Genomic DNA, 17,445 nt, shown 5'->3' on the forward strand with positions numbered 1-17,445 from the left:
AAAACGTAAGTTTATCCTAAAAGTTTTTACTCAGGGACATGGGTATTTGGAAATTTTTTTGAATTCAATGTCACTGCAGAAGTTTAAGATCATAGCAATATTATCCATGATAGTTTAAAAACTAATGTTGACCATTCAAATAATGACATTAACTGTTAACATTTTTAATGGTAGAGGATAACATTACTTGATTTTAAACTTTTAGACTAATATTGAACTCAAAATTTCTTTTGAGTACCCGCTGCTCATGAGCAAAAATATCCGAGGAAAATTTATCCTTTAACCGTACTCTTTTTTACCAACATTAAATGAAAGCAAGGCGTATTGGGTGTTTGGTGAAATTAAGCAAGTTCAAGGAAGCAACTCTACGTTAGGCCCCACCAATTAATGTCTGATTGTCTTCACCAAACCAATGATTTCCGTGGTTGATCGTTTTCTTTGTAGCTGAAATGTCTTACCCCGAGAGTTTTCATTTTCAAAAATTTACAAAGGAATATAATTATAAGAACTTGTAAAAACTGAACCGTTAAGATCAAACTACTATAAAAAGGGTATTTATTATATAAAAAAATGGTTTTCTTATTTCTTCAGACCTAATAGTTTTTTATAATTTGACTAAAATGAACTATTTCCTCAGTAATTTCAATAGTAATCCACCATACCTGGAATTTCGACTGTAACAGGAAGTTTCCTCTTGCAGAACTTGCCTGGAACCAGTTTGCGGAATCGAGTTTGTTTTCTGGGAAACGATAATATAAAAATCACAATTACAATTCTTGAATTATATGGACGGGAAAATGAGATCGATTCAAAAGATCTGAACCATATTTGAAAATGACTCTCTAACATCTTTGATGAAATCATGAAGACAGCCCATGAAGAAGAAACAGTAGAATGAAATGAAAACATATAAATGAGATTTATCAAAAGAAATTCGTTAGTAAACAGATGAGGAGTACAAACAGCATTTACTGTTAAGAAGATGAAGTATCTGTAAGTGAATAGAGAAAGAGGACACTTATTTTGCCTTTGTGGTTAGGGCGATAATATCGCTTGATATCCCTTTGTGGTGTCATGAGAGAGAGAGAGAGAGAGAGAGAGAGAGAGAGAGAGAGAGCTATGTGAGAAAAGCTACGGTGGATGTTCTTCTTAGTCCATTTAAGGTATCAAGTCAATTCAGATAATTAAATTAAACAGCACATGGAGGCCAAAAACAATGGTTTCCTTCCCTTTGATCTTCTCAATAAAAATGAGCCCGTTCACACTTTGGCTTTTTATTCTTTTCAAAAAAAAGAAATAATATGAATTAATTATTGAGTTTTATATCTTATGAGTAAGAAGTTCCAAATATATTAGTAATCAGACATATTTTAAATTAAATCGAATAATTTAAGCTACAATTTCAAAGTGTCATCTATTGATTTTTTTTTTTTGGGAGAGATGTGATGTGATAAGATTAGGCGGTGAGCTTTTAAATTTCTCGTGTGGTTCCATACCTAGTCATTCAAGGGATAATGGATTAGATTAGGAGTTTTATTTTAAGTCTTTCACTATAAATACAACTTATTATCTACGATAGTATTTTATCAAAATTTAAGGTGCTTGTTACTATTTCATAAATATCTTAGGAACAAAAGTACTCTTGAAGTTAATCTGAGTTTTATGATCAATGTTAATGCCAGTTAATCTAGATGTGATATTTCAATGATTTTGATACTCAAAGGCAACATTGTTCCGATGAATATTTTAGGATCACCAATTCTCCTCGTGAAAAATTCAGAGGTAAAATTGTCGTTTTAACCTCATAGTAATTTAGAATTCTTTTTATATTTATCGTTTTTGTGCTCATTATTAACGAGAAGTGAGGCTGAATGATGTGCTCAATTTGGGGGCAAAGGAGTTCCAAATATAAACTTTTATTGAATTAAAAACTTGTAAATAATACGATAAATTATAAATTGATGTCAATGAAAGTCTTTACTATATAGGCATTACCAATATATACCCTTATGTTTTCGAAGAATCTCCAAATTCATCATTACTATTCCTCTTTCATTCCCTTTTATTATTATATTCTCCATATCTTTCTAATTATTTTTCAATGTAAGCATTCGCAAGACAACAGAAAGAAGGGAAGGGATCGAGGAGAGTTAAAGATCAAATTCAAGGTTAGCTAGTGAGAGAGTGAGAGTAATTGTTAGAATAATATGAGAGTGGTGGCTGAAAAGTGGATTCTTTTTTAATTCCACTGTGTCCACTCAGTTAATTAAAAGTCGCCTACCGACGCTGCAAGTCCAATGCATCCAAAAGTAATCCCCGCCCATGCGACTTGCAATTCCAATTCATTGTGTATCTAATTAGCTAAAACTTTTAAATAAAAAAATGAGAATTCAAATGTAATATCTTATAGAACATTATTATATTATTAAAATATAAATAATAAACATATTATCAAAATTTAATCTGGACAGTTTATAATTTAATACAAAAAATTTGATTTATAAAATATTTTGAATAATAGTTTTATAAAATATTACGTTTCAACCATCCACTATTTTGATAGGATTCCCATTTAGAGAGTGCGAGTGATTTTTTTTTTTTTTTTTTGACCTTGAGTGTGAGCGATTGTTGGAATAATGTGTGAGAGAGAACAGACCAAAGTATCGCAAAGGATCTTCATCCTTATCTTGGTAAATCAACTGTGTCCACTTAGTTAGTTAGAAAATTATTACTCCTCCTATTCTTAGGGTGTGTTTGGATGAAACCAAACCGTGGTTTGGAAAAGTGATTCTGGAAAATAGATTCTGTGAAGAATAGATTTTGTAAAAAAGTGATTCTGAGAAGTGAGAGTGTTTGGATAGTTGTTATCAGAAGTACTTTTTATATATACAAATTACTAAAAAAAAGACATAAGTTAATATGATAATTACAGAAAAAATAGATTTTATGATATATTTTAATTTGAAGGAATAAAATTGTTAATAATATATTTTTTACCAACATAATTAATAATACATAAGATGATATAATTAATAAATAATTAATATGTATATATATTTTTAAAATATAAGATTAAATATGTTTATAAAAAAATATGTTTATAAAAAAAATAACAAGATACATATTCTATAAGCTCTCACACTCTCCTTTTTTTCTCCAAAAGCAAAATTTTTTTGCTTTTTCCAAAACCATGGTTTTGGAGCCAAAACCATGGTTTTGGTCCAAAACCACGGTTTGCCCAAAACCAGTGGGTGTTTGGGTGACTTATCACCCAAATCATGGTTTGGGTCCCCAAACCATGGTTTGGGGTGTCACCCAAACGGAGCCTTAATGTATGATCTAATTGGAGAGTTGATATTAATCCTCTATGTAGGAATTATTTCACATATTTATCAACGCTTTTCCTAAATGAACCCTATTGATATTTTTCCAAAATAATAATCAAGTAGGCAAAGGAGGGAGGGAATTATGAAAGATGCTTAGAGTGGTTTAAAAAAAAAGTATCATATTAACTAATTTAGTTAATATATCTAATATACTCAAATTAGTTAATTAAATCTTACGGTAAAAAAAATTAGTGAGTTTCTGGGAAAAGTCTTAGAAAGTGTAATTCCACAAGTGCTTCCAAGTTCATTCGTCTTGAAAAAGGAAAAGCTGATAGCTGCATTCATGGGTTATCGCCCTCAAAAGTCTTGGTCTTCCCCTATCAAAAAGTTAGGCAAGAGGATCACTAAGAAGCTATTAATTGAGGTGATAGCAGCTTCACCTCATATAAAGAGAAAAACACAAATTTAAATTTTTAGAAGGATACATGTTGAGAGGGCTATTTCTGAATTGTTTTAATTCTTAAAAAAAAAAAAGAATAGTTTCAAGTCCAATATTACTTGGAGGTAAGTTGGTTCCACCTTATAAAAGTTATCCAAGAGTATTAATGAAACCACAATCGTATTAACGAAACCTTCATTCCTTCCTATGTGCTCCAAGCTTTCATTCATAAACCGTCCTCGCGTTTGTGACAACGATGATGCTTCACACTCTGACATGAAAGGATGAAAAATAAAGTGACAAAAATTGTTGCTATTAAAACCATTGGAAATGAACAAATAAATATCCCTGAAATATACATAACCCAAACCAGTATCCTAAAATATACGAATGACACGGAAGCTAATTGTGCCAAAATGGAGTCTTTTTTTTTTTTGGGTTGAAATGACTACTTCGCCCTACTAAAAAGAGGGCTTAGTACAGCTTCCGCAGAGAGGCCCATGTTTTTGTAATCAATGTTAGGCACTTGTTACCTTTATGCACCATGAATAAAATGAACTAATAATATGTGATGTTATAATTTTGGGTCATGTGATTAACTGTTTTTAGTTTCTTATCTTGTGAAACGCAATCAAATCAATAGATATAAATCTAGAGGACATGTTTTTTCTATATTTGCACTAAGTTTAAACAAAATAAGTTGTAAATTTTTTGTGAATTAACTTAGAGATTTTATATTTTACGTGGGTTTCTATGCAAAAACAAATTAAATTGGCTAAGGTATATAAATTTTCATTCATTTGTTTTCATTTTTCACTTCTTATGTTTTTTTTTTCGTTTGATTTTATTTTCAACCCTTAATTCAATTTGGCTGTGATTTGGTTTCCTAATTTGATTAAAATTGTACTTTTCTCCCTTGATTTTCTCATCTTATTTACTCTATCCTAGCTAATAACCTCCTTGACACCCAGTGGTGATCCACATAGAATCTTTTTCTAGAATATCTTAATTGGATGGAGTTATGCTAAAATGTAATCATTTTTTAAATTAAGAGTACAAAAATAAAATTTGAAATAAATTCAAGTCAACAAACTAAATTGGAACAGAATGCATTGAAGGGATGAAAAACAAAACATTAAAGACAATTAAGGTAACACAAGCATACTTCACCATATAAAGTAAAGGGTTTTGTAGCATTCAACACTTTGAAATATTTTTTTCATTAGCTATACTTTTTTCTTGGTGGGGCTTGAGACGTTCACTCTTTCAACTTTGGATTTCCACTTCAGTGGAGGTAGCCCACACTCACAGCCTTCCTACTTGATATTGAGCTTGCCCAATTATCACATTATGCTTGCTCGTTATCAAAATGACCTTGCCATTTCTTTTTGGTTTTTCCAGACATAGATGTTCTCCTATTGGAAGTAATTCTGTTCTAGATACTATCTTTATATAATTACACCAAATTACAACTTTACAGACTGTTGAAACCAAAAAAAAAACTTTATAACCCTTTTATTCTCAATGTATGTTCACTTTTTATTAATCTTTAATTAGTATCAACCAAATCGAACTACTAATAAATCAACAGAACTTTGAATCAAATTTATTACGTATAAAACCAAATAGGACTATGTTGTAGGTTAATGAAAGGTAAATGATATATTGGAATCATTGTTGGTGAGCAGCTGAAAACCAACTCTTGATGTATTTTATGTGAAAATGAATATATTACTGAAAATTCATTGGCACTATCATTGTTGGTGAATGAATGCGTGTCTCTCAGCCTAGGCTAGAACTTGGGAGAAGAGTTGGAATTTGATGTATTTGAGCTCAAAAATAAATTGCTCATGAGAATTTATGAGCTGCGAACTTGATGAAACATGAAGCAGGCTAGCGAATGAGGCCCTGAAATTATTTGATGGCGATAAAGGATACTTTTCAAGTTTTGTAACAGGTGATAGAACAAAATTTGTGGATGTGAACATAAACGATATGGATATTCTAAGTTGATCCAGAAATGTCAAAAAGAAATAATCTACAAATTACTACACAATTTTGAAATAAGGCTAATATATATATAGAGAGAGAGAGAGATTACAAATTGAAGCAAGCAAAATATACCCAGGTTCAAGAACATCAAAGTAGCCTCTATGTTCTAGTAAAGCATATGCATGCTTGGCTTGAACAGATGTCTTAAATAAAATGTTGAGTAAATGATGTCAAAAAAAAGTTCAAATTGTGAAAATGAAAATATGGCTACTGGTAAAAATGAAAGAGCTGAGATGAAGATAGGAACCCACTTTAAGCCATTGTCATATGTTATGAAGAAAGCACTACTAAATGCTATCATCATGCTCGTTACGGAGATGAAGAGTGTTATCAATCCAAATATTAGCTTTGAGGGGAGGGAATGATGAAAGTCATACTCTGCATAACGTGATATGAGGATTGATAAGAAGATTAGTATGGTAGCCGAAGATGAGATCATTGCAATAGCATCTTGATATATGCATTACTCGGGTAACAGGTTTTTATAGTAATTGTAACCGTGAGAGAAAGGTAAATTCCTGAATAGTTAGTTAGAAGAGAGAGAATAAGTGGGTGACGTGTCTGAGGTCAGGATATATACCATGTACTGCCCTGATTTGGTTTCTGTTGAATGAATATTCTGCTTCTTTTCCTTTGCTTATATCATAAAAGGTATCAGAGCCTTTTCCCTCCGACCATATGGCACCGCCGGAGACTCGATCCTCGACGGACCGTATGGGTGACATTGAGCGTCGGTTAGACCAGCAGCAAAGCATCCTTGAGTCGGTCACCACTCGTATGGAACAGCAATCATCAGATATCGGCGATCTGAAAGTAACATTACAGGATATATCCACCAAGCTATCCAACCTTCATTCTCCGTTTGCGAATCGTCCGGCGTCTGCTGATGCGGTTTCCCAAACCCATGTCTCTCCCCGTCTTCCTGCCTTCGGTTCATTCCATGAGCTGCACAACTCTGGGTCTTCTTCCAGCTACTCGATTGCCACAAAACAGAGTCGCGTTGAGTTTCCGAAGTTCGACGGCTCTGACTTCCGTGGGTGGGCCTATCGAGCTCGCCAATTTTTTGAGGTAGATGGCACACCAGCTGACCAGCGCATTCGACTCTTGAGCATTCACCTTGAAGGTCATGCATTGCAGTGGCATCAAACCTTCATGCGTCACCGCTCCTCTGCTGATATTTCCTGGGCCGAGCACTTCAGGCAAATGGAGGTCAAATTCGCCGATGTGCGAGATGAACACCCTCTCATTACACTAAAGAAGCTTCAACAACTTTCTACTTCAGTTTCCGAATATGAACAGCAGTTCGACGAGCTCCTATCGGAAGTTGACATTCCCGAACCCGTAGCTATCAATCTCTTTATTGGAGGTCTTCGGCCTGATATACAGAAGTTCGTCCTCAACTTCGCTCCGTCCACCCTGACAAGTGCAATGTCGACGGCCCGTTTGCAGGAATCAACCATTCATGCTCTACACGAGAATGCACCGGTGTCTTATCACCGTTCGGTCCCTCCAACAGGAAGTTCTGCGTTCGGGGTTCAACCGGGTTCTGCATTAGGCCCAAAAATAAGCCCATCCGTGGATGCTACAGGGTTTTCTAAACCCAAACCCATATACCAGTCTTCGATCCAACCGAGCGTCTCTGCAGCGGCTTCAACTTTTCCGAACACTAAATCAGCCATTTCTTCCAAACCCACCCGCCAGCTTTCGAAACGGGAAATGGATGATAGGCGCCGAAAAGGGTTATGTTATTGGTGTCCAGAGAAGTTTGCTCCAGGCCATCGCTGTAAGGAGTCGCACTTGTTCACGTTGGTGATTGATGAAGATGATGAGCACTTTGAGGATGCCATAGGGGTCGCCCAGATTGATGCAGAGGGGGCGATCAATGCTATTGAAGGGGATGACAAAGCTCCTACTCTGAAACTGATGGGCCAAATTAAAAACCAGAAAGTGATCATTCTAGTAGATACCGGGAGCACACACAATGTGCTGCATACTTCTGTTGCTAAGCGGCTCCAATTAAAACCAGTGGAACGGAACGCCATTCGACTCACTGTAGCGGACTCACGGCAGGTAACTGTGTCTAAATGCTGCCCAAATTTGTCTTGGGATATGGGTAACTCCACCTTTGTTGCTGATTTTTTAGTAATGAAAATTGGTGGTTATGACATGATTCTGGGCACCCAATGGCTAAGAACTATAGGTCGTTTTACGATGGATATTGATTTGCGGTTATTTGAATTCACTTCTGGGGGCAAGAAAATTGAGTTGCGTGGCTTAGGGTATGCACCCTCTCCTGTCATAAAAGAGCTCTCTTCAAACCATGATATTCTCACTGCTGCATGTATTTTCCTTTTGAACACATCATCCTCCTTGCACGTGGGGTTGGGTAATACTTCCCCACTTCCAGAAATGTGTCAACAGGAATTACTCAGATTATTGGACACCTATGCTGATATTTTTGAGGAACCGAAGGAACTTCCCCCTTCAAGGCCTTATGATCATGCGATTCCACTTCATAATGATAAGCCTATTAGTTGCCGACCTTACCGGTATGGTCCTGCACAGAAAACTGAAATTGAGAAGCAAGTTCAAGAAATGCTTCAGAATGGTATTATTCGAGAGAGTTCCAGTTCTTTTGCAGCTCCAGTAGTTTTGGTATAGAAGAGGGAAGGTACATGGAGATTCTGTGTTGACTACAGAAGACTCAACGAGGCTACAGTGAAAAACAAATTCCCTATACCGGTCATTGAGGAATTGTTAGATGAGTTAACCGGTGCTGTTTATTTCTCTAAGCTCGATTTGCGGTCTGGCTATCATCAAATCAGAATGAAAGGGGAGGATGTTCCTAAAACAGCTTTCAGAACCCATGAAGGCCTGTATGAGTTTCTTGTTATGCCCTTTGGGCTTACAAACGCACCAGCTACATTTCAAGGACTTATGAACTATATCTTTAAGGCATTTCTAAGGAAATTTGTTCTAGTTTTCTTTAATGATATACTCGTTTACAGCAAGAACTGGAACTCCCATATGGAACACTTGGAGTTGGCTTTATCCACCTTAAGGCGACATAAGCTATTTGCTAAACACTCTAAGTGTATTTTTGCTGCCACCCAAATCGACTATTTGGGTCACATAATTTCTGCAAAAGGAGTACAGGCTGATCCAAAAAAACTTGCAGCAGTCTCATCATGGCCCGTCCCTACTAATCTCAAGGAGCTGCGGGGGTTCTTAGGCCTTACGGGCTATTATAGGAGATTCATTCGCAATTATGGAGCCATTAGCAAGCCTCTTTCTGATTTGTTGAAGAAAGATGTACCTTTCCAATGGTCTGCTGCCACCGATGAGGCTTTTCTGTTGCTTAAAAAATTCATGATGTCTCCCCCGGTATTGGCACTCCCAAACTTCCATGAACCCTTCATTGTGGAGACAGATGCTTCTAGTACAGGATTGGGGGCTGTTCTTTCCCAAAATGGCCATCCAGTGGCCTTTGCTAGCAAGGTGTTGGCCACCAAGAAGAGACCGCTTTCTGCATATGAGAGAGAATTATTGGCTATTATCTTTGCTGTTCGGCAATGGCGTTCTTACTTGTGCAGCCATAAATTCATTATCAAGACAGATCATCTTCCACTTAAACACTTGTTGGAGCAGCGAGAATTAAATCAAGATCAGTTTAAATGGCTCCATAAATTGTGGGGCTTGAACTATGAGATTGTTTATAGAAAAGGTAGTGAGAATGCAGCTACAGATGCCTTGTCTCGGCGTGTTGATGGAGCCTGTTTGGCTTTAACTAGACCTGTTTCTCCACTTTATGAGAAGGTTCGGGACTCTTGGTTAACTGATGATCATCTTCAGAGATTAATTTCGGATCTCGAACAGGATCCAACCTCCCATAGCAACTATACTTGGCAGCATCAATTGTTAAAACGCAAGGGCAGATTGGTTGTGGGTGCTGATAGGAACCTTCGTCGTGACTTGTTGACATTTTTTCATGAAGACAGCATTGGGGGCACTCTGGACAGCACTCTACTTTTGTGCGTATTTCTTCCTTCTTTTATTGGAAGGGGTTAGAGAAGGATGTTAGAAACTTTGTTCGAGAATGCACTACATGCCAGCGCTTTAAACCAGAATTAATTGCTTCTCCAGGATTAATTCAGCCTCTCCCAATTCCGGATCATGTATGGACAGACCTCTCCATGGATTTTATTAGTGGCCTTCCCAAATCCTATTCTAAATCTACTATTTTTGTAGTAGTTGATCGACTCTCAAAGGCAGCCCATTTCATGGCTCTCAAACACCCCTTCACTGCTGTTGATGTGGCACAAATTTTTCTAGATAATGTGGTCAAATTGCATGGGTTCCCTAAGTCAATAGTGTCAGATCGAGATCCTATTTTTTGTGGCAAATTTTGGAAGGAGCTGTTTCGGTTATATGGGGTTAAACTCCAATACTCTTCTGCCTATCATCCTCAAACGGATGGGCAAACAGAGGTTCTGAATCGTTGCTTGGAGTGCTATCTTCGTTGCATGACTGGAGACTTTCCTAAACAATGGGTTAAATGGCTGCCCTTAGCAGAACTTTGGTATAATACTACTTACCACTCTTCTATCGGCATGTCCCCTTTTGAGGCTGTTTATGGAGTTGTACCACCGGTCCATTTACCTTATATTGCTGGGGACTCTCCAAATGATCTAGTTGACCGCACTTGTCTGTCTAGGGAGTTAGTTTTACAACTCCTTAAGCAACATTTACTACGAGCACAGCATAGGATGGTCCAGCAAGCTAACAAAAACAGATCTGAACGTTATTTCAATATTGGGGATAGGGTCTATCTGAAATTGCATCCTTTTCGAAGGAATTTGTTGAACAATGCTTCCCTCCACAAGCTTGCTGCCCGTTATTTTGGCCCCTATAAGATATTGAAGAAAATAGGGGTTGTCGCTTATCAGCTTGAGTTGCCAGCAAACACACGTATCCATCCTGTTTTTCATGTTTCACTCCTCAAGAAACACGTAGGTCCAGAAGCCCCTTTGGCCCCCTCTCTGCCCCCTAGTGATCATCAAGGCCACTTCATGCTGGAACCACTGGAGATTTTGGGCCGAAAGATTGTTAAACGAAACAATGTCCCTGTTACTCAAGTCTTGATTCGCTGGAAATTCTCTCAACCTGAAGATGCCACTTGGGAGGATTTATCTCTTATTCAGCAGCAGTTTCCAGATTTTTCTACCACGGCTCCCCCTGCCAGGACAATCCTTGTGGACAAGGATTCTTTCGAAGGGGGGGAGTATTGATATATGCATTACTCAGGTAACAGGTTTTTATAGTAATTGTAACCGTGAGAGAAAGGTAAATTCCTGAATAGTTAGTTAGAAGAGAGAGAATAAGTGGGTGACGTGTCTGAGGTCAGGATATATACCATGTACTGCCCTGATTTGGTTTCTGTTGAATGAATATTCTGCTTCTTTTCCTTTGCTTATATCACATCTGATATAGCAAATATCATGAATGATCGTTTCCCCAAATAATTTGGAACTCCTGTATCATCATTAATGCCACCTGGTATGCTAAATGCTGCAGTAAACACACCAGTAGCGATAAGAGTTGAAACAAGCATGCATGACTTAGCTGTTCCCTTCATCCATGACTCAGCATCTTTCCGTAATGCAGTGTGCTCCTTAGTGAATAACTCACGAGGAGTTTCACCCTTGAAGTTTTTCCTCTTCATATATGATGGCAACACTATCTTCCTCACCTCCTGCCATGTCAAATGGTTGTTCATAAATTAATTCATGTAAATAATCTAGTTTATGGGATCATCTAAATCACTTCATAGTTACTAGCTAAAAAAAAAGTACCTCAAACCATAATAGTTCAAACTTCATTTGGAAAGCTGCTCCAGAGACCAATTCAAGTCGGTTAGCTGGCGCTAACATTGCAGCCAAATGCAATATAGTGTTTCCACTATTTTTTTTCTTTATATGACAATATGATATCCTTACTTCTACTCATATCATGGATGAGATTAAAGATTTTAGGATGACGATGTAAAACAGCAATATGAATTATGGTTTGTCTTTTGTCGTCCAATTGCCACATTAAATCAGGGTAAGACTTCATAAGCGCAGCTAAAAAGTCAAAGTTTCCAACTTTCGCTGCATCAAATAGTAGTCTTGAAGGTTCATTTATGAGTTTCTTGACATTTTCCTTTGAGCATGCACCCTCGAGAATTTCTTGCCACAAGAGACGAACGAGTTCAAGGGCAATACTATGCTTCGTACCTAGGACACAATTTGATGAATTAAATATGCCAAGTTAGAAGATAGGCAATATACTATGTGCACACTGGGGGAAAGAAGCACCGATAGGTCACATATTAAGACCAATTTTTTATTCTTCCAAACAAGTAGTTACAAAGCTAATTAATTTAATTACCTAAACTTGTGGGTTGAATTTGTTGTTCTGGACTATAACTTCCCCAGTCTGCTGTCTGAGCCATGTAATGTAAACCTGTCATATCATCTTCATCCGTTGCAAATGCTAGTGCAGGCTTTTTTCTCAACATTTCCAATGCTAAACCTACATATGAAAATATGCAAGAAGTAGTCAAGAAAGGCAAATAAAAATCTATAATTAGGTGGTGTTTTCTGACAGTTCAATATGAAACATAAACCTGCCTATCAGGCTCAAATGCTTCACAAAAAATATGAATTTTTTTATTTAATATGTACTGAGCTGTCCTTTATTGCACTTTTAATAATTAAGTGTGTTCGATCGAGATTTACATGCAACATACACTTACCATAAATACCAGATTCGATGCAAGTGAGGAATAACTTCGTCCACTCTCCTTCCTCAAAACTTTCATCAACAGTGTAAGAGTATAAATGGTCCGTCAAATCAGCTCTTCCTTGTAATGCAGCAAAAAGAATAGGAGTGAAACCTTTTCGACTTCTTATTTTTGGTAAGTGTGGATTCTCTTTTAACATAAAGTCAACAATCTCCAGGTTTCCTGCAATAGTAGCAAAGGTGAAGGCAGTGTTTCCCATTTCATCTTGGAAATCCAATCATATGTTGTTCTGATTCATCATGTTCACAAGCTCCTTCACAAAGTGCAAATGGCCTGCTCCTGCTGCTACGTGAAGTATTGTTGCCCATCCTTCTGCTATGGCAGCACTCAGAAGCGTTCTATCTTGGTCTAACATGGGCTTAGCTTTTTCCCAATTGCCTTCAGATGCATACTTGTGAAGACGCACACATAAGTCGAAGTACGTCATTCTGGCCTCCGCTGAAACAAAAGTGTGATTTCATTGTGAAGTTCTCATATTAATTTTTTGGGATTTGATTAATTTATGGGAAGCAGATTAACAACAAGAATACTTCCAAACTAGAAGGTTAAAAATAAAAGTGAAAAGAAATTATGATTGTAAATATGAGATATGTGTTTTTATATCATTTTCAAGTCATGTATACGAATACATAAATGTAAAATGGAACATAAAATTTATCTTAATATCAAAGGATATTTGATGATACATATTAAATTGATTGTTTTGTTAGCGTCGTAGGAAAATCATGACGAACCACAAATAACCAAACGCATTAGTGTTTTAGTTGACATTGGAAAGAATAGAGAGATAATAATTAATTATATGTACCCTGTAAAAGGTCAAGGGAAGGTCTCCTAAACTCAGCTGATTCAACCCTCCGTAGTAGGGGTTCCTAGGTACTTCAGGAGAATCCACTATACCACCATTTAATGCATCCATTGCCTGCAAAACTATTCACATTAATTAACACTTCACTATATTCAGTATCAACATGATTTTTCTATACTTTTTTTTTTCGGGAAAAACAAGCATTTATTCCTACTAACAAAAGGCTCTATTTGGCACCTCAGTGGAAAAGTAACTTATAAGTGGGATAAGTTAGTTTGCACATTTGAGAGCTGTTTGGTTGAGTTTTTAGCTGATCTGACTTATGAGTTAAAAGCTACTTTTTTAAACACGATTGTAAAAATACTTAAAACTTACTTATGACTTATGTAAAAGTAGTTTTTTGAAATTAAAAGACATTTTTGTCCTTATGTTTATGTTGTTCTCATACTTCTTTCTACATATTCATTGTGCTTCCTAATTAGTTTTTAATTATTTATTTTTAATACTCTCTTTAGTGAAAATAATTTTTAACATAGTTTTTATAATATTTTTAATTTTTAATGTTATTTTTTTAATTTATATTTACATAAATTGTGCAAAGTATATCATCCAATTAATTATTTAGTTCAAAAATTTTCACATTATTATGATTTCTAATTTAAATATATTTTATTCATTAAATATAACTTCTTTCTATTATCATAATTTAAAATTATTATATTTTTGAAATTCATATTTTTAATCATTTTTCATTAAAAGTTATACCCATTTTAGTTATTCTACAAACTAAACTTGCTTATCCAATCATAATTCAAACAACTTTTCTACTTTACAAACTAACTTTTATATATAAAAATCAATCTAAACATATATCACATTAGCCAATCTAACTTTTATCTAATCTCACTTTTCTAATCCAAACGGACCCAAAAACAGCAATAATAATATTTACACACATACATATATATAAATATATATTTATACATATACTTTGATAATACGCGTACCATCCATATAGGCTTCTTCGAGTTCCAAATGTATAGTCCATTTCTAAATATAAGGACTCATTCCCTCTAATCTTCTACATGAAATTCTCATTCCCATAACATCCTTTGGGTCTTTTTATCTTTACGCATTAAATTTTAATAATTAAATGATATTTCTTTTGAAAAATTATTATAAGTTAACTTTCTACATACCAATTACAAAAAAACAAATTACCTACTTTTCTTTTTGAAATTTATGAATTAGTTAAAAGGCCTTGTACACCAAAAAAAAAAAAGGCCTTATATTTACGGCTAAAGGGAGTAGATCTTTTGGTCAGTTATATATATGTATATATCAATGATAATAATTAAATTGTTAATTATGACTAACTATGAGTGTTGACTTTTTTGAAAAGAAACTCTCCACTAGGGTTTCCTTTCGTTAACAGCGCTGAATAGTTATTCGTCAGAAACATTCTGCTTGGGGACTTTCTAGAGTTTCCTACCCTAGTCTATGGAGGGTTCTCTCTTTGAAGGGATACGATCTTTGATGTCGGTAGTCTGTCAAAGGGCAGACTGGAGTATTATACTCCTCGTATTGGTTTTTTTTGTTGATTGGGAAGGAAGAATCAGAGTGGCACAGCAGAATATTGAGGGGTGGAGGATGAATACAAAGCGGAGGTAATGTCTGGCTATTCAAATCAAGAAGGATCAGTGAACCGACTTGCAATTTGCTCGATGAGTTTTTGAAGGTTCTTAATCTGTGATTTAGGGGATGAAGATTATTGATGGGTACCTCCACGATTAGGGGGATTAGTGTCAGATCTGAAACCTAGGTGCCTTGGGCCATTGCTGTGGTTAGAGCTCTTGAAAGATGATGAGAGAATGAGGGGATTAGATCTCTGGCCTAGATATACAAGCTTGGTGATGCAGCGAAAAATTTTGCTGAGTTTTGGATGTCAATTTTTAGAGACAGAGGATCAGGAACATGGTCTTATTGATATGTTTATTCAAGTCAGATTTATTAACCCCCTTCATTCTATATTGTGTGGATTTGCTTTGGCTACCTGGTTATATCTTCTTTTAAACCTCTAAGGGGTAAAATCAAAGATAATTTGAAATGGTTCCTCCTGAAATTAAACCAAGCATTTTTCCTACCGCTAAGCTATCATATCCTAGACTTTAGACCTAGAAGTTCAAGTATAAGCCTAATCTAAATAGGCTACGAAATTCAGTTGGGAAAGGCCTCGAAAATGCCCTGAAAGGTAGACTGATTCCTAATGACTATGTAACATTTGGCCTCTTTGAACAAAGGTTAAATATGTAATTAAAGGTTAGCCAAAAGCCAAATGAAATGGTAGACATGCTAAGGTAGCATTGGATATCATCGTCCCGAGTTTGGGCAAAAGCATAATGTCTAAAAATTACAGGTACATAAGGGCAATTTTAGAAATTATTTTTGAAATTTCATGAAAAACCCCTGAAGACACAAAAGATAAAGAATAATTCTCCAAAACATGTTTGAGGCTTAATTGAGGTATAAATGAGAAAACTACCTCAAAAAGGAATTTTAAACAATTATTGAAATTTAAAGCCTCAGAAAGAGAAGATGTTAGCTTTAATAAAATTTAAAGCCTATTTATATACTATTCAGGGAAAGTCAAAATAAACTATCAAGAGGTTGACTTTTGACTTAAGAAAAGTAGAAAAATTTCCCGTGATGAATAAACAATATTAGTACTTAAAGATTGATTCTCAGAGTCGTGGACCAGTAGAAAGAATTCGGTCAGGTTTAAACAACAAGGGAAGAGTGTCACTTCCTCTTTAGGAATGTTATACAATGCCATGTGGACTCATTTGAGGTAAGAAAATGGTACCAAAATATGTCCCAGTGGTTTTGAAGAAGTCAAAACTTGAAAAAATACCCGATACAATGCGGAATGACAAGATAGATGGAGGAATGTCTAGAAGTTTCATTTTGCATGAATTTCTTATTAATTTCCTCCCTATTTTAATGCCAAAATAATGAAGGGATATGCAAGAGACATGTGTACAGTTCGATGAACGACATGTGTAAGGTTGGATAAAAAAAACATGTACGATTGGATTAAAGACATGTGACTTGATGATGTAAGCAAGATGAGGTAAGCATGATGTCATGAGGACACTTGTCACCACAAGACAAAAAGGCAAAATGGATGTTTAAGATTAAGCCACCCATTTACAAGATCAAAGGCCAAGATTCAATCTTGTTTTCTATATATACCCCTCCCCTCATTTCATCTAAGCCTATGAAAAACCATGAGGAAACTCTTGTAAAATGAATTCTAGAGAGAGAGAGAAGAACAAAAGAGAAAGATTAAGTGATCCAATGCAAGATCAAGCTCTAAAAAAGATATGTTCATGGTTTTTTATGTAGTTTCACTACCCTTATTATTGTTGAGCTTGTTATAGATTTTAATGGTTTTTGAAAAACTTGAAACCCTTGGGGGGTAGCTACACAAAATTTCTAAGTGTAGGGGAAGATGAAATTGATGTTAGAATAATGTTTAAAAACTTGAAATGAACAAGAACCAAGTGGTTTTATGGTGGAATCGGTTGAATTTCATGATTATGTAACTTAAGCAAGATTTCAACCAAAGCTGGTTCTTGGGGCTAGGATTGGATTTTGATGATTTTGATACTTCTAATGTGTTTAAAATGAAAAATTGTGTGAGGTAAAGGTGAGAAAACAAGTTTGGAAGCATTAGAATTGAAAATAGAAATTTTGGACCCTAAAAGCATACTATTCAGTCAAGGCTGCTTCATAGGAAATGGGTTGGATTTTGATTATTTTGAACTTGAAAATGGATTCAACATGCAAAATTGTGTGGGAATAGCATATGGAATTAATTTTAAAAAGGTTGGAAATCAAGCTCAAAAGTTAGAATTTAATATAGTTTAAAGAAAACAAAGTGTTGATGTTGTTGATTACCATGGCTTTAATGAAT

At 35.5% G+C, this 17,445-nt stretch overlaps 2 protein-coding genes across 2 annotated transcripts in view; one reads left to right on the forward strand and one right to left on the reverse strand.

Moving 5' to 3' along the window:
- The first annotated feature begins 6,495 nt into the window (after positions 1–6,495).
- On the forward strand, positions 6,496–8,478 carry LOC114762069 (uncharacterized). Its single transcript, XM_028951519.1, has one exon. The coding sequence runs from the start codon at positions 6,496–6,498 to the stop codon at positions 8,476–8,478; it is 1,983 nt and encodes a 660-aa protein (XP_028807352.1).
- A 2,809-nt stretch (positions 8,479–11,287) lies between these two features.
- LOC114762070 (uncharacterized) overlaps positions 11,288–17,445 on the reverse strand; it is a 38,035-nt gene continuing 31,877 nt past the window's right edge. Inside the window, exon 5 of the mRNA XM_028951520.1 lies at positions 11,288–11,370. Coding sequence (XP_028807353.1) covers positions 11,288–11,370 — 83 coding nt within the window. The remainder of the gene's footprint in view (positions 11,371–17,445) is intronic.

Source organism: Neltuma alba, unplaced genomic scaffold (genome assembly GCF_004799145.2).
Source record: "Neltuma alba isolate B1F8T4 unplaced genomic scaffold, ASM479914v2 tig00011184_pilon, whole genome shotgun sequence".
Classification (NCBI taxonomy): Eukaryota; Viridiplantae; Streptophyta; class Magnoliopsida; order Fabales; family Fabaceae; genus Neltuma; species Neltuma alba.

Bases quoted from the DNA above. Each gene is read 5' to 3' on its own strand.
- LOC114762069 (XM_028951519.1), top strand. From the start codon at position 6,496: ATGGCACCGCCGGAGACTCGATCCTCGACGGACCGTATGGGTGACATT.